This window comes from Procambarus clarkii, chromosome 31 (assembly GCF_040958095.1).
Source record: "Procambarus clarkii isolate CNS0578487 chromosome 31, FALCON_Pclarkii_2.0, whole genome shotgun sequence".
NCBI classification, from domain to species: Eukaryota; Metazoa; Arthropoda; class Malacostraca; order Decapoda; family Cambaridae; genus Procambarus; species Procambarus clarkii.
This window is the reverse complement of record NC_091180.1, coordinates 26874198-26897483: the sequence shown is the minus strand read 5'-3', so window position 1 is coordinate 26897483 and position 23286 is coordinate 26874198. Positions and strand designations below refer to the sequence as shown.

The following is a 23286-nucleotide window of genomic DNA, read 5'->3' as shown; positions in this document are numbered from 1 at the left end:
GTTACATTCTTGTACAGCCACTAGTACGCGTAGCGTTTCGGGCAAGTCCTTAATCCTATGGACTCCATACACATCTTCAAGTGTAGATATGATAAGAGCCCAGTAGGCTCAGGAACCTGTAAATTAGTTGATTGACAGTTGAGAGGCGGGACCAAAGAGCCAGAGCTCAACCCCCCGCAAGCACAACTAGGCAAGTACACACTCCCTCCTGACACTGCTTGAAGGGACACGCAGACAACACCCCAGCACGCCCACCCCGCCAGCACGCCACCCACCCCCGCAGCCATGACAAATAACCCAGAGTATTTTTGTCCTTGCCTTTTCCGTCACCCGCCGCTGTCGTCGTTCCTTCAACAATACTCTAATCGCTTGACGCCAGGTCCTTCTCACGGAGTGACTTGCGTACAGTCTCCACATAAACATATGCTCTTGAGTCTACTTTTGATTATATATTATGATCCAAGTATTGTACACAGCTTTATCTCGTACAGGCATTACATTTAACACACAGTGTAAATATATAGCGAGATAGAAACAAAAAGTCCTTCACTTGGAACCTCTCTGCGCGAAACATTTCCACAATCCTGGCAACAATTATCTGCTTAGGCCCGTGGTGACCCATGGAGCGAGCAGCACTCCTGCCCAGACGGTCTCAAGACTCCCTCTTGTCACGGCGCCCTCCGCCCCTACCTCTACAGCAAGCCACTAGCAGCATAACGCCCTGCCAAATCAGCGGGAAGCAGGCAGAAATTCCCCTACACGTGAGGAAGGCGAGCTTTTAAACATCTTCCCCGCGCCAGTTTCTCAGACGTTCAGAGCATCTGGACGCGAGGCTGTTCAAGAAGGGTCTGCTACCCTGCCCAGGCCTTCCCCACCACCCCGCACCCCTACCCACACATACCGAGAACCATAGCATGCGTCAACCACATCAACTTTCCACCGCCCACGTGGACAAACTGCTAGACCTATCAACTTCAAGCCAGCCACATAAACAGCCCCCCCCCCCAAGCCTCCTCTTCACCCAACGACTCATTTAAATGGTTCTGCCAAGCGCTTGAGGCGACTGAGAGCCTCTCCAGGTACTGGTGTAGGCGGCCAGAGCTGTATAACCATCCCTGGCGGCAGAGGGCGCGCCGCCATGGCTGGTGCCGGGGTAGGGATATCACGGGGAGGCGACCTTGAACGCTGGCCGATGAGCGGGGCACTCTCAGCAATTATTTCCTCTAACACTCCCTTCCAAGCCTATTTTGCCCCCGCTGAATCATACCACGTTTTAACAAATATGAAAAAAGTTATTTTACACACACACATGTTAAGACGTTCCCGACAAGAGGTAAGACGCTATACAACTTACGGAACAGCGTGGAGTTGAAAGCGACAAAATATACCGTCTCAAATTCCCCATATTTCCGGCCGCCGCTCCGGGGTAATTAACCTGCCTCTTAGCCGTGGGATTCCGAAGGAAAGTTGGCCACACCTGAGCACCCACACCATTCTACCTTACACTCCCGCCTGCTGTGTGCTTACCTATGCGGACGACAAGCCCGGCCCAGCAGAGGCCCGCAGACACTTCAAGATGTTACACCAGATCACACATTCACTCCAAACAAGCACCACCTACGGGTTACTCATGCCCGTACCACCTACGGGCTACTCATGCCCGTGCCATCTCTCATGGTGGCTTAATCATCAATCAACCAGGTGGAGCTCCAGTACCACGCAGCCTGGACATTGGGTCACCTGCTGCGTTTAATAAATAGTCATTGTATGTGTACTCGAAGGTACTTTTGCTTTGATGTCCAAAGAGCTTGGAAAGGATGTGGGAGGAAGAAGGATGGGGCGATGAAATTCTTGGAAGAGGATTTGGATGTGGAGAGAGGAGGCTTGAAAGTTCGGTGGCCCGTCCACCTTGGATTGGAGATGTTTTTTCAGTCAAAGCCTGTAGCTTAAGTTCTTCTTGGGCGGCAGGAGGCTAGTGGTGGGGCAGGGTGATGTCGTCCTGGTTCACTTGAGGTGGTCTGTCTGGCTTGGAGGAGGCGTCTTCCTTATTGAGATGGTGAGAGGTAAGTTCACTGTTGCTTGGTGGTGTCTCGGCCAGGAGGTATTCGCATGTACTTCCCGAACGTTAGCGGTGGTATTGGTATTCCTGTCGGGTCTTCATCTTCTTCCAGGAAGGTCACTTGTCCCCTCTTGACGTCGAATTTAGGGTCGATGTATGCACTCTCCAGAGCGCAGAGGTCTACATAGCGTTCCACGGTCTCGTGGTGGACAAACACAGGGTAAGGAATGGTTTTCCTGAGCTGGTTCATGATCCTGTTGCATTCTAAGGCAATGACCATTCTTGTGCTTCGATTGCCGTTGAAATTGCCACCATGATTGAGGTAAAGTCCAAAGCAGGGCATTTTCTTGCTTGATTTGCTTGGGTTTAGGTCGAAGTCTGGGGCCTCATATGTCTCGAAGGTACTATTGACATGAACCTCTCTCTCTTACTTGCCTAAACTCCTCTGCTACTCATTCGCTTCAGGATTTCTAGTTTACACCCATTTCCACTGGTGTTCGTATTTACCTACTAGCATTTACAACAAGTATACTTATACCACTCGAACCTACAAATACTTATTTGACTCACACAAGACTCGTATCTTCATATAGCAAGTCTTCACAAGACACGGACGACAAAACATAAGTGACTCTCCCGACACCTGAACATGATAACAACAATCGACCGCTTGTGTATCTAACCCAGCAGGCTTTACCTTATTTATGAACAAATCCACAAGGGCCGTGACGAGGATTCGAACCTGCGTCCGGGAGCATCCCAGACACTGCCTTAATCGACTGAGCTACGACAGGGTTAAAAAAAAAAAAGAGTTGAAACCGAAGTTCTACTGAACTTCGTCATTACCTTATTTATATTTGAACCCGTTCGTGGGATAAGAGTACAGTTAATTGAGGGAAACTAATCAGATGTATATTAGAGAATCAAAAAACATAAATACAAAAGGAAAGAGATCTTGAACGTGACGCGAAAAATGTAGCAGGCGGTGGGTGCCAGGTCCAAGACTGAAGGACCTAAGGGACATCCCTGGAAACACAAATCGAAATTGTCTCTATTTTCTGCTTGTTACAACTTGTAATTAGGTTGTTATATCTTGGCTTAGTGTGTTTATGACGTATTAGAATGTAGTTACAACTTGCTATATTGGTTGTTATAACTGGTTAGGTGTTAAAACTTGTTCGAACGTTGTACCAACGTCGTAGTTTCGGTGTGTGTTTGGCGGGATGGGAGCCGCAGCAAGCCCTTGCGAAGTAGTTGAAAGAGCGCGCCTAAAAGTGATGTCCTGGTGATAAAACATCATCCAGTCAAGCTGAATCGAGGGACATTGACTCCTGCTGCGTTAGTTGAAGTGTTAAACAACGTGTAGCGGTGAAGCTACGGACATTTCGTGAAGAACTTCATCCCATCCAAGCAAGGTGTGAGCTCACACAATGTGCTGTTGTGCTAGCCTCGATCTCGTCTCATTCACAGAGTCGTATCTATGTGTGCCTACATACACGTAGCAAGTACGACACATACATATGTATGGCAAGGTAGAAGTCTCGCTTGCTCAACCTGCAATGACTCCACAGGGTGACTGGACTAGGACAACAACACCCCCCCACTAAGGAAAATGTCAATACTGTACTCCCACGTTTACCTAATCTGGGTTGAGGCTGTCTCCAAGGTTGTCCTCTGGGGAAAGAACCAGGGAACGCTATACAGACACTACTTCCTATCCTAGTGTGCTTTGCTCGCCACAATAACCTATAGCATACCGCGTTCCATCTATGAAGCGCATAGCGCTTAACAGTACATATACCTAACGAAGGCAAGTGACCAGTTCTCCTGAAGCCCCCTGGAGACCAGACATTCACACAGTCTGGTGTATACTCAACTGAGGAGCAGCAGGACATTTTCCAGAGTGTACAGAAGCTCCTATACTAACATTTAAACACAAGTAACATTTATGGCCTGGATAGCTAAGAACACTCCTAGCCAGAGCTAGAAAACGTGCCTCTTGATCAGAAGACATTTGACCAGACCACACACTAGAAGGTGAAGAGACTTGAGAATGGTCCAGGACGGACCGAAACGTCGTCGTCCCTTCACCTTCTAGTGTGTGGTCTGGTCAAACTACTTCAGCCACGTTATTGTGACTCATCGCCTGCATCAGAAGATATAATCTGGCTGGCCAAGAACCCTTGCTGGACTACTAAGAAACCAGGAATGAACCCTCCTGGAGAGCTGAAACTTCTTTATAACAGCAAAGCAGCATCCTGGGCGCCAGTAACACTGGAAACTAAGCAGCCTGGCACCAGACCACAACAATCACGGTCTTTAGACTCCCACACAACATACAAGAAAGGACGTGATAACGATGTATAATAGTCTTAAGAGGCACTGTGAATAGATCTTAAGACGAGAGGACGCTAATGGAGTCTTGACTCAAATGAGCCATGAGGACATAAAGAAGGTATGAACAAAGATACATAACAGGGTCGGAAGCCATTGTAGCGAAGCAAACTTACAAAGCCGGGGTCCAGGAGATGACGCTCGACCTTACAAGCACAAAACACACACACACACAAAAGCTTCTTTTCCAGGAAGCCCAATTTTTTCCCCCCTCAAGTCGATCAACTGGCGAATAAGACACATTGTCATGAATGAAGGCCGTTGTCCATTTAACGTATGAATGAGTTGGGTAGAACTAAACGTAGTATATTAGCCCAGACTCGTTTAACCCACTCATGCGGAGGGAGTGACGCCCTCAGCTTCAAACCACAACAACAAGTCACACACACCCACCCCAAACTCTCACTACGCGCATAGTACCTGTCTTCCCTCCCATAGAAGAGCTTCCCCAGGCCCATAGACTCGCCCTGAGGTAAACACAAGCCCAGTGCCCCCATCTCTATTTACACAAAAGCCCGAAAAATGAAGTAACTTAATCCGTGTTGCATAAATAACTGGACGAGGTGAGCGGCGTCGCCATGAGACCCGCCGAGCCGTGGGAAAGTCACCCCCCTCCCCGTGAGAGACCTACCCCCTTCATCCCTAGCTCCTTGCCCCTTTGTTTTGTATACACGCGCGCGCCTTACACGCACCCACATGTGCTACTACCCCTAACTCCATTCCTCTCATCAACCTCTCTTATCGTAGACCAGTCACATGTACACATATAGCATCTGATTGGTCAATTGCTATACATATATAGCAATAAACTGATGTAGGGAGAGGTGAAAACGATTCCGTGAAAGAGGATAGGGTCGGTCAGCGTCTAGCCGCTTCACCTGCTACACCAAAGGTCCAGCCGCTTTTCCTAGCCCCTGAAGAGGGTGGGGTGTGGAAATGGGGGGTTGCTAAGGAGCGGCTCTGTGTGTGTGTATGTGTGTGTGTGTGTGTGTGTGTGTGTGGGGGGGGGGGGGGGGGTTGCTGCTAAAACTGCCACCTACATGCAGGATGGTCAATACTACCACCTTCTTGGCGCGTGTGGTGGTGGTGGTTAATGAAATGGAATGTGCTGGAGGCATGGCGGCTGCTACTGTGTGACGGGGCGCTGGCTAGTAGTACTAACGTGACGGAGGGCTGGTCAGTACTAACGTGACGGAGGGCTGGTCAGTACTAACGTGACGGGGGCTGGTCAGTACTAACGTGACGGAGGGCTGGCCAGTACTAACGTGACGGGGGGCTGGTCAGTACTAACGTGACGGAGGGCTGGTCAGTACTAACGTGACGGAGGGCTGGTCAGTACTAACGTGACGGAGGGCTGGCCAGTACTAACGTGACGGAGGGCTGGCCAGTACTAACGTGACGGAGGGCTGGTCAGTACTAACGTGACGGAGGGCTGGCCAGTACTAACGTGACGGAGGGCTGGCCAGTACTAACGTGACGGAGGGCTGGCCAGTACTAACGTGACGGGGGGCTGGTCAGTACTAACGTGACGGAGGGCTGGTCAGTACTAACGTGACGGAGGGCTGGCCAGTACTAACGTGACGGAGGGCTGGTCAGTACTAACGTGACGGGGGGCTGGTCAGTACTAATGTGACGGGGGGCTGGCCAGTACTAACGTGACGGGGGGCTGGTCAGTACTAACGTGACGGGGGGCTGGCCAGTACTAACGTGACGGGGGGCTGGTCAGTACTAACGTGACGGAGGGCTGGTCAGTACTATGCTGCCTCTGTAGCAAAGAGGCGTGGGAGCTGGTGCTCCGGCCTGGGGGGCCTGAACCAGCGCCATAAGGCTACTGTTGTTAGTTACAATTACTGCATTTGCTACTGCACGCAAGAGAACTTTTAATATACCATAATGATTGTCGTTACTGCTGCCATACCACTAAGTTAGCTCGTGTACGGAACTAGTAGTGGTCTAGATATATACTTACACACTTACACAAAACAACGAATATTTCATAGCAAATAAACCCCCTTAAGCTTACACTTAAGAGATAAAACTAAACCACGCGTAGGCCTATTCAAACCACTAGTCCATGTGTAACGACGATTAACGAAGAGGGTTAACTAACACTATATTAAACACGTCAACCCTTCAACCTGTCCCACAATTCAAGGTCCAATTTGGAGAAGTCGTCTTTAACCATGCAAGCCTAGACATAGACAGCCTTGAGATAACAGGCTAAACAAGGTGTAATCAGCCCTAAGCCAGAGGTTTACCCTGATTACCCGTAGTGATTTTGAGGGTCTCCAGTCTCTGATTGTCTGGTGCTCCGGCTAGACTAGACTGTGCCCGTGATACCATAGCCCAGTTGATCAAATACCCTTTAAATTTTTAATTTTGCCCCGAGGGGCGAGTTTATTGGGCAGCGCCACTCATCCTGTGAGTGGACACCCCGCCATAGTGACAGTATTGGGCAGCGCCACTCATCCTGTGAGTGGACACACCGCCATAGCAACATGTACAACACTCCCCAATAGGAAGAAAACCCGCTGGGTTGTTCATCCTTTAAGTTGTCAAGTTGTACTTTAGGCTATCGACTACCTAGAGGGCCTTGAAAACCCTTGGGCCCTAACATTTACAGAATTGGCTCAATGTAGCCCTCCTGTCGTTAAGAAGTATTTATGTTTGTAAATCTGGAACCGGTTCCTTTAATATTTGCCAAATTGTCCATTGTGATGTATTCCTTCTAAGGGAATGCAATTAAGAGGCATTTAAAGCGCTCCTAAAAAATTGAGTTGTTTTACTAACCACACAACAACACACTAACCCACTAATCCGCGAGTAACACACTAATTCAAGGCTAACAAGCGGACCACCTAACTGCCGGAAACTGAGAACAGTTTTAAGAAGGGGTACAAGGAACACCACGGGTAGGGGGGAGGGTAAGGGAAAGGGAGGGGGAAGGGTAACCTTTCCGTAACTTTACAAAGAAAGAGGCGCGTAGAAGACTGATGGAGAGGAGGGAGAAGGGTGAGAGGCAAGGAGATGGGAATGGTGGAAGAGAGAAAGGAAGAGAAGATAGAGAGACCCCCGGCACTGCCAGGTACCTCATCCAGTAAGAATAATAATCATATTTTAACAGCAGAACAGACTTGAGACTCCAAGCAGTGTACATTGGCATACACTGATAGTGGTCAAGTCTATGTTAAGTATTGATCACTTCGGTGCCGCAAGGTACAGCCATAACTACTCCAAGTCTTGCCTGATACCTGGTTGATGGGGTTCTGAGAGTTCTTCTACTCCCCAAGTCTTGCCTGAATACGGTCCGGTCAATGCCCAGGTGCCCACCCATGGGGGGGGGGGGGCATCATGAACTGGTCCTGGCACCTCCATAATATCCTAGTAACTTATTTACGATAGTTTGGTCTCGCTTCATGCAGGTCGGCGTTCAATCCCCGACCGTTCAAGCGGTTGGGCACCATTCCTTTCCGCCCGTCCCATCCCAAATCCCTATCCTGACCCCTTCCAAGTGCTATATAGTTGTAATGACTTGGCGCATTCTCCTCATAGTTCCCTTCCCTTGTGTGACTTACAATAACTGCCCTGCACTAATCACACAAGGTGTACTTCAGAGCACTAAATACCATGTGCGTGAAGACTATGCAGCCCCAGCATGGAACCCCGACGTAAAGAGGCACAACATGAAACTAGAGAAAGTGCAAAGCTAAGCTTTCTTTAAGACTGGTGCTGAACTATGTATACTGGTCGACAGAACGTCACCTCACAACCTGGCAGCGAAGACACGGTGACATGGTCGAGACATAGAAGGTAGTCATGGGGAACGGACAAGGCAGATAGAACATGTTCAGTCGTTAACTTATGTTTCTATTTTTCCTCAACTATAGGCCTATGTAACTAATTTCTAGTTCATCTGTGCCTATTCACCTGAGGCACTGGTGGCGCAGTGGAAACCGAAGAGCCAGATGGGTCGTTGGGAAATACGTTGAGGCGACCTCCATTCAGTGTCATCTGTAGCTACGATAAGAGTAGTGAAGAGGCACGTGTCACTCACTCACACGACTTAAAGTAAATACAAGAGCCTTAAGAACTGAAATTCGGCCTGTGGGTAAACACACACAGACACACGTACACGTACACACACACACGTGTCGACATTTCTCCCTCCCACCCTTCCCCTCCCAATTTCCTCTTATCTCCCTCAACAATTCTAACCCTTGCTTCCTCACTCCCCTCCCCCGTCTACCGTGTGGACGTGGGGGCTACGAGAACTGCGATGCGGGTATTACTGTGGGAGGTGGTACGGGGGGGAGGGGGGGGGAGTTCATGCCATGATCACCGGGGTACCATGTGGGAGAGGGGGAGACACTAGTGGTGGGAGGGAAAGTGAAGAGGGGGCAAGTTAGTAGCAGAAGGGGGGAGGAATAGGAGCAAGGAACTGGAAGAGATGGAGAAGAGCAAGGTGCTGGAAGAGGAGGAGAACGACAAGGAACACTGAGGCCATGACCTTAATGCCCCCCCCCCCCCGGCTGTCTGGTTTGTCGTGCGGGATGCTGGCCTCAACAATCACCTGCATCAGGGGGCCCCAGGACGCACGGCCCGGCCACATACATGCCCCTAGGGTCATGTCCAGGTGCTAGCTGGGCCCCGGACCAGACCTCCCACACAACACCGCGGTCAGGGAAACCAAGAGAACAACACAAAAACCAGAAAGCATGAGAGTGAAACAGAGGAGCAGAGATAATGGGGGTATGCGTCGTGCATGGAGAGGGAGAGATGAAGTGGAGGAAGACGTTCGCATTGCTTAAGAGGGGGGGTGTTCGAACCGTACCTTCAGGGGTGTTCGAACCGTACCTTCAGGGGTGTTCGAACCGTACCTTCAGGGGTGTTCGAACCGTACCTGCAGGGATGTTCGGGGGGTCGTGCATATAAAGATGATGTTACGTAACTAACCACAGGTGCATTCAAGACCAAGAAGCAGCCGAATATGCTACATATTTATATTAGGAGTATAACATTGTAAGTGATCCAGTGACTTGGTTGCTTAAGACGGGAGAACAAACAGAGAATGACAAGAAAATATGCGAGGAACTTGATGCAACGAACAGCTTCTAGCAAGACAATAGCCTTGGTGCACTAAATGATGTACGCGGTTGAGGGCGACGGCATTAACGACCCTATAAGTGATAGAATGAGAGGAGATATAACCTAAAATACTTATTGAAAATTATGTTAAAAGTATGAAAGGCTTGCATCATTAATAATTGAACGTCAAGACATGTAGGATGGAAGTCATTGCTTTAAACGATTGACGGGAGGAAGAGCGGGGTCCAAGATCTGAAGCCCGATCCTGCCAGCACAAGAATGCGAGTACACACACACACACACACACAAAAAAAAAAAAAAAAAAAACTGAATCCATTAGGCAGTGATGTGGTGGAGGCCGACTCCATACACAGTTTCAAATATAGATATGATAAGAGCCCAGTAGGCTCAGGAACCTGTACACCAGATGATTGAGAGTAGAGAGGCGGGACCAAAGAGCCAGAGCTCAACCCCCGCAAGCACACCTAGGCGAGCACACAGTTACCTCAAGAACTAAGATAGTGTTGGTAGGTGGGGGAGGTCAACATCCTGGAGATCCGGAAATGACGTCACATGTGGTTTAACACACTTTTCCCCAAGCCTGTTTACAGGGCTGCAGTAGGGAGTGGGGGGGGGCGGAGGGGTAGAAGGGTTACAAGGTAAAGGCACAGGTTGACGAGGAGGCAAAGGTGAAGGAGTTGGGAGTAGGATAAGACGAAGGATAACGAGCAGAAGAGGGAAGGAAAGGATTAAGAGTTGGATGAGGTGTACAGTCAAGTTCAATTCAAGAAGCCGTCGTACACTTAAGACACCCCAAAGGATACCTGATCAACCAGGCTGTGACTCATACGTCAGGCTGCGAGCAGCCGCGTCCAACAGCCTGGTTGATCAGTCCGGCAACCAGGAGGCCTGGTCGACGACCGGGCCGCGGGGACGCTAAGCCCCGGAAGCACCTCAAGGTAACCCCGTGAGCGCAAGGTCCCCTAGGCAGGCTGGAAGCAGCCTCACTAGTCCTTAAGCACAAAGTAACAGCAAGAAGGTCAAGAGAACAGGAATGCATTCCGGCACTTAAGACATATTGCAAAAACAGAGAGAAGGATTGCGAATACCACTGAAGATAGGGGAAGATGGAGCGAGTATCCTGAAGGCAGCAGCGCAGGAGCCGCTTGACTGGTCGTCCAGTGATGCAGAAGAATGAGGGAGGCGGAGGTAGCAGGCTCGAGGCTGTGACCAGTGACGAAGAAAGAGGAATGGGTTAAGATGGAAGGGAAGGACGAGAAGAGACCTGCGGCCAGATTCACGAAAGCACTTACGAACGTGTACATCTTTCCTCAATCTTTGACGGCTTTGGTTACATTTATTAAACAGTTTGCAAGAATGAAAACTTGCCAATCAACTGTTGTTATTGTTATAAACAGTCTCCTGGTGCTTCGGAGCTCATTAACTGTTTAATAATTGTAAACAAAGCCGCCAAAGATTGAGAAAAGATGTACAGATTCGTAAGTGTTTGCGTAACTGCTTCGTGAATCTAAACCCTGGAATGGAACGAGCGAGAGGGATGAGGGACTTACTCTTCACATAATATAATAGGGCGAGGATGTGCCTTGAATGAAAAATATATCAAACATGCCACAGGGAACACAAAATATAGCAAGAGTAATGTTAAGGGAAATGATGTCTAACCAGCCAGATAGACATCAGAGGAGCCATCCACCAACAGCTGCAGAGCAAGCCACTTGTTACCATCTGTGAGCCACATCAACAGCAAGTCGCAATAGGGCCCACCAGCACATAATCTGTTTAAAGCCACCGCAGCCAAAAGCTGAACGCTTGAATGTTAAGTATCTCACATACAGTCACATCAAAAGCTCAATGTGGTGTTACATTTACTTTTGAATAACCACCACGTCCCAGATGAGTGCTCGTCCCTAACCACCACGTACCAGTCGAGTGCTCGTCCCTAACCACCACGTCCCAGTTGAGTGCTCGTCCCTAACCACCACGTCCCAGATGAGTGCTCGTCCCTAACCACCACGTCCCAGATGAGTGCTCGTCCCTAACCACCACGAACCAGTTGAGTGCTCGTCCCTAACCACCACGTCCCAGTTGAGTGCTCGTCCCTAACCACCACGTCCCACTCAAGTGCTCGTCCCGAACAAGAAGTGAGGATCGGCCTACGGCGCCCCATCGTTAAAACCAAGGTCACAACTCTCATTACTTCATCTCCCTCCCCACCCACCGCCCACTGTCTTCCGCCCACCGTCTTCCACCCACCTCCACATCTTCCAATATACTCCACACCCACATTACAACCACGTACAATACAGCATAAGCGGGTGGGCTTGGCACTCTGTTAAGAGACCTTCGTTAAATACCATCATAAGTATTTTTCGGGGTCTCTAGGAACACAGCAGCGTTCCTAGAGAAAGCTGCTGCATTCCTAATACACCCGCGTCCAGGCAACGCTACGGGCGTTGCCTGGACGCGTTGCATGTTGCTGTGTGCAACGCTTCCATAGCAGACGACTGCTACAGCCAATACTCAAATTGAAAGCAGAGGGAGAGAGAGAGAAAGTTGTAGGGTGCAGGCAGTGGGCTATGTGCAGGAGGGGGGGAAAACAATTTTTATGCTCAAGCCCTTTTGGAAGCATTCCAACCCCATTCTCCCTCCCTTCCTCTCTCTCTCTCTCTCCTGCCTACACCTCCCCCAGTCAATCGCTCTCTAGTTGGGACCTCCCCCACCGCACCATCGGCTCTATAGTCCCGCCACTCTTTTCCGAACCATCCCACATACCCCCTCCTTTCCCCCCCTCTCTCTCTTTCTCTCTCAGACACACACACACACACACCTTCTGTAGGCCTACAGAATAATTATCCTCGGGGGAGATTTGGTTACAATGTTAAAATTAGTGGATCTTCCACCATAGAATGATGAACGGTGGGTCACTTTTCTGCCGGGGTCAATATTCTCTCTCTGAGAGCGGCTCCCAGTGTCTGCCTACTTGCCTCTCCCGGCTGCGCTTCTCGTTGCCTGAGCCAGGGGACTGCCACCTGCCACAGTACCAGGGGACTGCCACCTGCCACACAGTACCAGGGGCCCCCACCTGCCACACAGTACCAGGGGCCCCACCTGCCACAGTACCAGGGGGCCCCCACCTGCCACACAGTACCAGGGGCCCCCACCTGCCACACAGTACCAGGGGCCCCCACCTGCCACACAGTACCAGGGGCCCCCACCTGCCACACAGTACCAGGGGCCCCCACCTGCCACACAGTACCAGGGGGCCCCCACCTGCCACACAGTACCAGGGGCCCCACCTGCCACAGTACCAGGGGCCCCACCTGCCACACAGTACCAGGGGCCCACCTACCACTGGAGCTGCCCACACCTCCAAACAGCAGGTCAGCGACCCACTGACATTATAAACTCGTCCCATTCATCATCTTGAACATGTTCCCTATAATATAAAATGTAGGCCTAACGTATTTTGGTTCAGCTGACCCAGCCTAATTATAGAGCCCGACAATCATATAGCCGAAGCCTACTGTTCGGTAACCTAGAATTTCAAATACAAAAGAACGCCTAACACCCCCCCCCCCAAGACTGATAACTTAAATGGGGATCATTAATAATATCTGAACTCTCATTTTCCAAGATACTGATCTCTGAAGTGATCCTAAGTAAGTAGGATCACTAATAATAGTGATCCTACTTCTCTCAACATCACAATCCAAGCCTAAGATTCTCGGAAAATATACTTTTGATATGGTAGCTTGCTAATGTTGTAAGTGACTTTATCCATACGTGCTTGTGTGAATATATTTATAAACACACAAAAGGTAAAAAGCCGGACCCACGAGTCGAATCCCAGAAACAAGCCGATAGGAAACAAAAAAATACTATTTACAACCTACGTAAGACTGGATCTTTTATATGCAGCAGAGGCGTGGAACTCCCATCTAAAGAAAAATAGTGAAATTTTAACAAGATAACAAATTCACAAACGGGCAGAGGAGCCTGAACTACGAGGAACGGCTAGGAGAACTAGCCCACACCACCCTGGAGACGTGGAGCAACAGTGGAGACATGTTAACGACGTATAAAGTATTAATACTCGGTGACAAAGATCAAATGTTTATCTTGAACAGAAACGTTATTATTATTAACATCTTTATTGACAAAATTAATTACAATAAATGGAATGAGCTAGGAGAATGCAACCGAACTTATACACAATTATAAACGCAATTATTTTATGTCATAATAAAATCTGCAAATAACTAATATTTAATAAACTGTCACGGGTACAGGCAAAATATTACTACTTTTACTTTGTTTATATTAAAGCTCGACTTACAACATCTGGGTGTTTGGTGTTGCTATCTGGCAACACTGAGAGGCCCCAGCCTCTCTCTGAGACGTGACCAGTGTTGCCACCTCCACCGCTAATCCCACACATCCTAGTTTTCCACGTCTTCAATGAACCTTTCATCCCCCCCCCCTCCCCTTTCTCTCCTTCCACACCGCCTGTGCACCATTCCTACATCCTGTCCTGCCCACACACGCACAACCTTTTCCGTTATCCAATTTCCCCATTTATTGCATCGCTCTCTTCACCCCTTCCTTCTTGCCGCCTGCACCTTTCCTCCCTCTCTCGCCTGCATATCTCCATCCCCCTCTTCCTCCCTCCCTCCCGCCAACATCTCCCCTTTTATCCCTCCCCCTCGCTAGCATATCCCTGACTAACGCTACCTCTCTTACCTGCTACCCGCTATCCTACCTCTAGCCTTCGCGTTCCCCTCCCACTCTCATCTCTCTCTCTCGCGACCTCGCCAGTGCATCCCTGCGTGCGGGAGGGTTCAATGGGCCTTACTTGCGTACGACAAAAATCGATACTGCTTTCCCAGTTCACTAGGCACAAGGTTCCAGAGTCGAATATTGTAGCTCACGCCTCGACATCCATCGTCAGGCAACTTCGTCTTCAGCTTATGAGGTGGTTTCGGGCCTCATCAAGCCACGCCATCTTCAGTTGAAGGTCTGGTTCAAGGACCACCAGCCCACTCCTTCTCTGAAGCCTTAGGCCTATGTTTCCTTGGATAGGAGTAGCCATGTTTTTCTCATTCCATCTGGCGTGTATAGATGGATGGGTTTTGCTTTATGCAAGCATTGCAGCTCATAGTTATAACACAAATAGTAATGGGGGAAGTTACAGCCCCGCTCCTGTGCCAGGTAAGTCCACTACGGGCTCACCATAGCCCGTGCTACTTGGAACTGAATCTATAACAACATAGTAATGGGAATCTGAATTGGCAGGAGTTGAAGGCTGAATCAACTGTAGGGAAGACAGGCACATGGCGCCACACTCAACCACAAATGTGCTTTCTACCGTGGTTAAAAGGCGTTGAAAGATGCCGTTTTGATTCAATATATTGGTATCACCGTTGACGAATACAGATAGTAATGAAACACACTAAAAATATAACCATAATGACAGTTCATCCTCTCTCAGCAGGATACAGTAAACGTCACTAACATGACCAGTAACGGAGAGGTTGTACACAACAGATCTACTACAACCTACACCCTGGTCAGAAGCAGCACAGCAACCCCTCTGAAGTAATTATGACAGTATGGGCCTATTGCCATGCCCCCCCCCCTGCTCTTAAGAACGCGCAACCTGTGTTCCCGATGTTCTCAAGAATGGTCAGGCAATACTCTCACTTCATGTAGCAGCGTCTTATAATTACTGTTGAAGCAACTCTCTCTCTCTCTCTCTCTCTCTCTCTCTCGTCCAGTTTGACGCATTTCTTTAAGGGATGGGCCAATCCGTTAAAAATACAACATATTTATACAAACTAAAAGCACCATTTTCTACGCATTCGCCTCGACAGGTTAGGTTAGGTTGCTAGGCTTCGTGCGTTTCTGGCTAGGCAAAATATTTTTTTACGATTGCAAATTGATAAAACGTGCTCATGTTTCACCAGTCTAAGAACAGAATGCTTCGCTGTCTCATTTTATTCCACCGCCATCTTGTTGAAGACACTTTTGATTGATAAAGATTAAGACATCCAAAAGGTGGCACGGACATGAATAGCCCGTAACACTTTTGACGTTCAAGCACCGAGAATAATTTGTGCGGGTTTTTCTTGAACTCGAGGGATGATTATCCTGATAAACACTACATAATGATCACGACTTGTCACCTCAAGACCATAGAAATGGGACCCTACCCCCTCCCCCGGCCCCATATACACACATATATACCCCTCCCCATGATAGAGCAGCTATACTTTTCCCTCCCCTCCCCCCCACTTTCACTTTACCACACTTGTACCAGCACATGTGCATCCCACACCCCTCTTAACACCTGTCCGTCCCACACACCTGTACCTTCAACAACCTCACCTCATCGATCTCCCCCTCCCTCCCCACCCCAGGCAATACATATGCCGCCTTCCCCACCACAACCCCAGCCTACTGCTGCTAGAGCACTGAAACACTTCACACTGCAACATCTATATACTATACATCCATACATCCACGCGACCCATTAACATCACATCAACACACCATCCATCACCTCACGTCACAATCCAACCACCCTATTCGAGTTACAAAGCATGTACACGTGACCGAACTACACGTGTACTGTTAATCACCTGGTGTACAGGTTCCTGAGCCTATTAGGCTCTATCATATCTACATTTGAAACTGTGTATGGAGTCAGCCTCCACCACATCGCTGCCTAATGCATTCCATTTGTATCCTGAAGCGACTCTCATACAATAATTTTATTTATATTACTCACAACATTAAATAACGTATACATGAATAGCAATCCAAAGCCAAGCATATAAAAAAATGATAAATTCTTTTATTCACAATATACTATTTTAATTGTAAATGTGATGAAAATCGAGGAAGTACATTGGTTGCAGTGTTGGAACGGACACTTAAATATACATACAAACACACACACACTCTGGTGGATTGAGTATCTTGTGGAAGTAAAGTTAAACCATCCAAGGAATGGAAAGAAAAGTAAAATTATCCATAGTTTCCAAAGGGGAAACTATGATGAGATTAGAAAATTTGTAACATGAATAGACTCATCCCTCTCAATGTTTGTTGATGATGCTAAAATTATGAGATGGATTAAGACAAGAGGAGGACAGCAAGAGGCTACAGGATGACCTGGACAGACTGAAGGAATGGGCCAACACATGGCTACTAGAGTTTAACTCGAGCAAGTGCAAAGTGATGAAGATAGGCATAGGAAGCCGGTGGCCAAACACAAGGTACCAGCTGAGAGAGGAAATCATTCAGGAGTCAGGACGAGAGAAAGATCTTAGGGTTGATATCACACCAGACTTGTCACCTGAAGCCCACACTAAAAGGATAACATCAGCGGCGTATGCAAGACTGGTGAACATAAGAACTACCTTCAGAAACTTGTGTAAGGAATCATTCAGAACATTGTATACCACATATGTCAGACCAATAAAGGAATATGCGACTCCAGCAGGGAGTCCACATCTAGTCAAACACAAAACGGAGTTAGAAAAGGTTCAGAGGCATGCCACCAGGATAGTCCCCAAGCTGAGAGGAATGAGCTATGAGTAAAGATTACTGGAACTGTGCCTCACTTTGCCTTTGACACCTTTACTCTAAAACATTTCCTTAAAAAGTATTGAAACCGGCCGAGAAAACCAAGGTAGAGTATTAAACTCGGCGAGACAATACATAACAAACGAAGCAGCCACCGTTAAAGAGAAGAGAAATGGAGAAAAGCGACAAGAAGAGCTATACTATACAAGGATCAGTACCAGGAACCCCCCTCACGTTCCTGATACCAAACAGGGAGCCCGTCCTCAAGGTAAAGTGATTACCACGAGACACCCAACCTCCATTCTCACATCAACAGGATAGTTATCTAAATATTTGTGGTTTAAAAACATATTACACTTTCAGTAATCGTCTTCATGTAAACTAGCAAGTGAATCTTTGACCTAAACAGAGAATATCCTCAAATTATAACTTGGAGACCGCTCCAAATTATAATAGCGAATGCAGACATGGAGCTCTCCACTTTTCCTGTGTAAAAAGGCAGTGGTAATGTAGCCTAACCAAAAAATCATCAAACCCTGGGCTAAGCCCCTAAAGATGGATTTAAAGAACACATTTTCCTTCCATGGCACACAAAATATTAGATAGAGCCTTTCGTATCGTATAGTTACAATTCAATGACAACTTCCGATAGACCTATACCAAGATAGCAACTTTTGCTAGATCTAAGATACTATTCAGTTACATACGGCTACTATCCTGTGAAATTGGACAAGGAACATGTGAAAAGGAGATAGTTAGACTAATCAATAGAATGTAATCACTGAACTAACTAAAAATAAATTAACCAGAGCGGAGAACGTAATCTGTTCAGTGAGCAAGAGTGCCGATTGCTCAGCCTACTCATATGGCATATATTGGATCCAAGGCTTTATACATAGGACACACATGATTAGATCCTTTTTCATGTGTAATAATAACCAATATTTGGCCAAATGAAATTAAAGAAATTTTTCCTGATGGGATGCAAAATATCATCATAATATTTAACGTGCAGCGTATCATAACACAACTAGGCGAGGCTACAACATACTGACATTTGATTATTCAGACATTCTTCATCAAGCCAAAAGTCTCTCAACAGGGCATTATAATTTATATGCTTCACTCAACTTTCAATATGGAGTGCATGTCATAAAAACTGACGCAGTATATACATACATTATTAATTTAGAGGACAGGGTTATTTCTACGATGAAGCAAGGAAGGAAAAAGGATAAAGGAAAAAAATAAACGAAGATGACAGAGGAAGAAGGAATATGAGGATAAAAATAGGAGTAAGAGAACTATGAAGGAAGGATTGAGAGGGATAAGGAAAGAGGGTAAAGAGGAAAAAGAGAAAGAAAAACGAGGAAGAATAGGCTAGAGGGAAGAGGATAAAGAGGGTAAGAAGAGGTCAACAAGACCAGCATGCCTGAACAAATAGCTTCATATCAAATTTAATTTGGAGTATAATACAAAAACATCTTGGTTGGCTGAACATGAGAACACGCACTCCCTTTTCTAAGGAAGGAAGCAATAAAAAAGAAAAGTATCCATGCAAGAAATTGGCTTAAGCTTCCATTTGTCACAGGAGAATATAAGTTTGTCGTCTCTTTCAGCGTCTGATAAGACATTCAATTCCCTACCTTCCGCGGGACTGAAACTTAAACCATCCTTTACGAAGTTTTCACATCAAAGCCTTCATACGATATCTGAAAGACGGAGAGAGGGAGAGAGAGAGAGAGAGAGAGAGAGAGAGAGAGAGAGAGAGAGAGAGAGAGAGAGAGAGAGAGAGAGAGAGAGAGAGAGAGAGAGAGAGAGAGAGAGCTAGAGAGAGAGCTAGAGAGAGAGCTAGAGAGAGAGCTAGAGAGAGAGCTAGAGAGAGAGCTAGAGAGAGAGCTAGAGAGAGAGCTAGAGAGAGAGCTAGTGAGAGAGCTAGTGAGAGAGCTAGAGAGAGAGAGAGAGAGAGATAGAGAGAGAGCTAGAGAGAGAGCTAGTGAGAGAGCTAGAGAGAGAGAGAGAGAGAGAGAGAGAGAGAGAGAGAGAGAGAGAGAGAGAGAGAGCTAGAGAGAGCTAGAGAAGGGAAAGGGAAAGAAAAAGAAAAGGAGAGAAAGAGAAAAGAGAAATAAAGGTAAAGAAAAATGGAAAGAGGGAATTATGAGGGGAAAATGTCAAGTCATTACGACTATACAGCACTGGGAAGGGGTCAGGATAAGGATTTGGAATGGGACGGGGGAAAGGAATGGTGCCCAACCCCTTGGACAGTCGGGGGATTGAACGCCGACAAGCATGAAGCGAGACCGTCGCTCTACCGTCCACCCCAAGTGGTTGGGCAAAGGGAAAGAGAGACAGAGTGGGTAATACCGAAAGCCTAGCATAAAATCCCATGCTCCAACCTTGTACCGATTACGACAGTTTTCGGCTCGACCAGTCGGGCAAGACTTGGCCAAGGTGATCGAACGAGTTTCATACCTTGCAGCAAGTCTAAGGCCGTGACTCGGTAGGCAACATGATTGACCTTATCCAGCCTCCGAGAAGCAAGACCGCACAGGCCATCAGAACAAGTCCCGCCTTCAACAATAGGCGAGTGCCTTTCCCTTGACCTTGTTCTTTCCAACCTCTCTTAACAAGTGCAATATTAAATTCAAACAATGGAGAAACCATGCAACGCCTAAACAGAACAATGAAAGGCTACTTAATTATGAAAGATCAATTAGAAGATTATCACATTTACGCCAGCCAGCTGCCAAAGTTCTCTAACATTTAAATGTTGCTCGAACTTTAATACGTTTTCTTTGGCACGTTCACATCCTGAATTTTGAACGCGACGTTCGTCGTGACTAGAATGTGTAGGAATTTTATTAAATAAATGCATAATAACATCGTGCTGTTGGTACGAGTTCTTTTATGATTAGAATATCGGTCCCGAGTTGGAAGCGGTTTGTTGCCACATAACTTGGACTTTCATCTTTGATGGAAAAGTACTGGACATCGCGCCGGAAGAGAACCAGTTATCATGCTGGAAGAGTACCAGTTATCACGCCGGAAGAGTACCAGTTATCACGCCGGAAGAGTACCTGGTATCACTGCCGGAAGAGTACCAGTTATCTCGCCGGAAGAGTACCAGTTATCACGCTCGAAGAGTACCAGTTATCATGCCCGAAGAGTACCAGTTATCATGCCCGAAGAGTACCAGTTATCACGCCCGAAGAGTACAAGTTATCACGCCCGAAGAGTACAAGTTATCACGCCCGAAGAGTACCAGTTATCACGCCCGAAGAGTACCAGTTATCACGCCGGAAGAGTACCAGTTATCACGCCGGAAGAGTACCAGTTATCACGCCGGAAGAGTACCAGTTATCACGCCGGAAGAGTACCAGTTATCACGCCGGAAGGGAAGAATACCTGGCATCACGCTGATAAGTTACGTGTCTAAGGGTGTGCAGACCTCCAGCACGTCAGCGTCTTGGGGGAGAGTTAAGAGCGCACGTCAGCGTCTTGGGGGAGAGTTAAGAGCGCACATCAGCGTCTTGGGGGAGAGTTAAGAGCGCACGTCACCGTCTTAGCGTCAAAGAGTGGTGAAGACGAGGTCTCCGTCTTGAAGGAGGTAGGGGAGAGAGAAAGGGGTGGGAAGAGAGAGGAGGAGAACCACTATCCACAGGAGCATCACCCGTCGCCTCTCCTGCCCGCACCCACCTGTCGCGGTAGAGGAGGCAGATCCGCTCCTTGGGGACACGGAGCCGCTTGGAGACCAGCCGCCGTAGGAACTCGATGGAATCCGTGGCGGCGACACGGAGTTCGAACTGACCGCCAGTGGTCGGGGTGACATGTACGCCCACCATCTGCAGGGTCCGCCCGCAGGCGCATCGATTGTCCTCCCCGAGGCCACTACCGCCGCCGCTGCTGCTGCCGCTTCCTCCGCCACTTCGCTCCATCACTTAAGCACTTTTGCTACACATCCACGGACTAAAGATCCTTTTGGAGAAGACAAGGGTGGATGGGGGGGGGGCACACCTGGGGAGGCAGCGGCGTCCTACCGTCACACTGGTTCAACCCAGACTGCCGCGGTCACGGAATGGAGGTCGGACACTAGCTCTCGCGTTTCCATCTAGGCTTTACTTCTCATTATTTCCACGCTACTCACGCACCGCATTCCATTTTCGTGCACGCTATCGTAACATGTGTAATAAATACGATAGCCTTATGTCTCGTAAGTAAAGTAAATAGGATTAATACTAAGAAAACTAGGAAAATGTGTATTTTAGGCTTTGGTAGCGCGACTCACACCAAACAGCTGAGAAGTGAGGATGCTACCTCTTAAATATTTCGTAATTCTTCCTCGCTTAGCCACTCACCATATATGTTCGCATACATGCACAGGAGAGCAGGCAAGCTCTTCCTTCCTATATTGGTGTATAGTACGAGCATCACTACTGCTATATAGCACCCATAAGGCTTTAGGTAGGCATCATAGGTACCAACCCAGTTTTTCTCTGGCTTTCGTCCGGTTCCTCGCCCCGATCTCTTCATCTCTCTCTCTCTCTCTCTCTCTCTCATTCTCTCTCCTTGCTTCTCCCTCTCTTCGTTCAGGGTCGCCGCCTGTGTTCAAGAGATAGAGAGCAGGAGAGATGCGCTTATCGCCTTCCATATTTAATCTCTCTCCTATCAGTGAGAATTAAATTTTAATGGAGCTTCCAAATGAGTCTTGGCATTAAGGTTACGAGTAAGAGATGGTGAAGACACTCAGAGCAGCTGGCCTGCGAAGCACATAGGAATTGCGATTCCTTTTCTTTTCCGGTCGTTTCTGTTTTCCCAAGATTTTCGTAACAGGATCTTTAGAGAATGTATTTCTTAAATACGTCACGATCATTATTGATTTAGCATTTAAATTTTATAAGAACTAATTATATAAAATGGCTAAATACAATCGATTTGATGATATCAGCTTTAAAGAAGCCTCGCTTGTTGGAGTCTCGGCTTGACTTAAACATTATATGACGAATAAACAATGATTTATCTCATATAAGTGTATATTGTATAGCCACAATGTATATAACTTGAAGCATAATACCGTTCATGTTTTTTTTCCAAATTAAGCGCCAACTGACGATACATTCACCACCAGCTTCTTATATTTTACGAATACAAGTCTCACAATAACACAGGCCTATATAAGCTTCTTAAACTTTATTGTCACAAATGTTAAATTTTAGATTTATTTGATAAGCCTAATGTCTGGGGCCGAGGCGGCCGACAGTGGTGAGACTGTCAGAGGGAGGCTTACATTCGTTACCTCGAGGCGCTTCCAGGGTCAGTAGATGACAGTCTGCTGGTCGACCAGGCTGTTTGATGCTGCCTCACGCAGTCTGACGTAACCACCACAACCTTTGGTGATCAGGAGGTGGTATTAAAGACGTGCCTACGCTCTCCATTATAGAGAATGGCAGAATTTATTACGTGCTTTTAATTCACCTAAACCCCCCCCCCCCACACACACACACACATTCCTAATTCCATTCCATTCCACAACACATTCCTAATGGAATGCATTAGGAAGTGATGTGGTGGAGGCTGACTCCATACACAGTTTCAAGTGTAAATATGATAGAGCCCAATAGGCTCAGGAACTTGTACACCTGTTGATTGACGGTTTTGAGAGGCGGGACCAAAGAGCCAGAGCTCAACCCCCGCAAGCACAATTAGGTGAGTACACACACACACACACACAATCACCAGCCAAATTAGAGCCTCGTCAACAAGATATTTTTTGTCACTCTTAATCTAATCTATATATTAAGATTTTCCTCAAAATCAAAGTTTAAACAAACAATATTTTGTTTACAATATAAATTTCTTTACTTTCCTCGTGTATTAAACTTAACTATGGTAAAAACAAAATGGTAAAAAAAATCTAAGAACGAGAAAAAATATCATAACATTTTAAATAATGTAAAAATTAATAAAATCAATTCAAAACTAGAACAGAATTAGTTATTGCCATTTACAACGGCTGCTTTAAGAAGATTAATAAAAACTGCCGATTTCAGCTTTGGCAACCTATTCTACTAAAATGACCGATCACACAGCAATTATTTGGTCGAACGTAGAAAATGGATTATTGCATCTAATAATGTTCACAT

General features: G+C 47.2%; 1 protein-coding gene across 2 annotated transcripts in view; it reads right to left on the bottom strand.

Annotated features, from left to right (window-relative positions):
* The window catches only part of LOC123758846 (midnolin-B), a 219751-nt gene that overhangs the window by 180653 nt on the left and 15812 nt on the right, over positions 1-23286 (bottom strand). The window contains exon 1 of one of the 2 annotated variants that reach the window (XM_069334590.1): positions 20843-21223. The exons of the other annotated variant lie outside the window; for it this stretch is intronic. Coding sequence (XP_069190691.1) covers positions 20843-21081 — 239 coding nt within the window. The 5' untranslated portion in view covers positions 21082-21223. Of the gene's footprint in view, positions 1-20842; positions 21224-23286 lie in introns of those variants that run through there. 2 annotated transcript variants of the gene reach the window in all.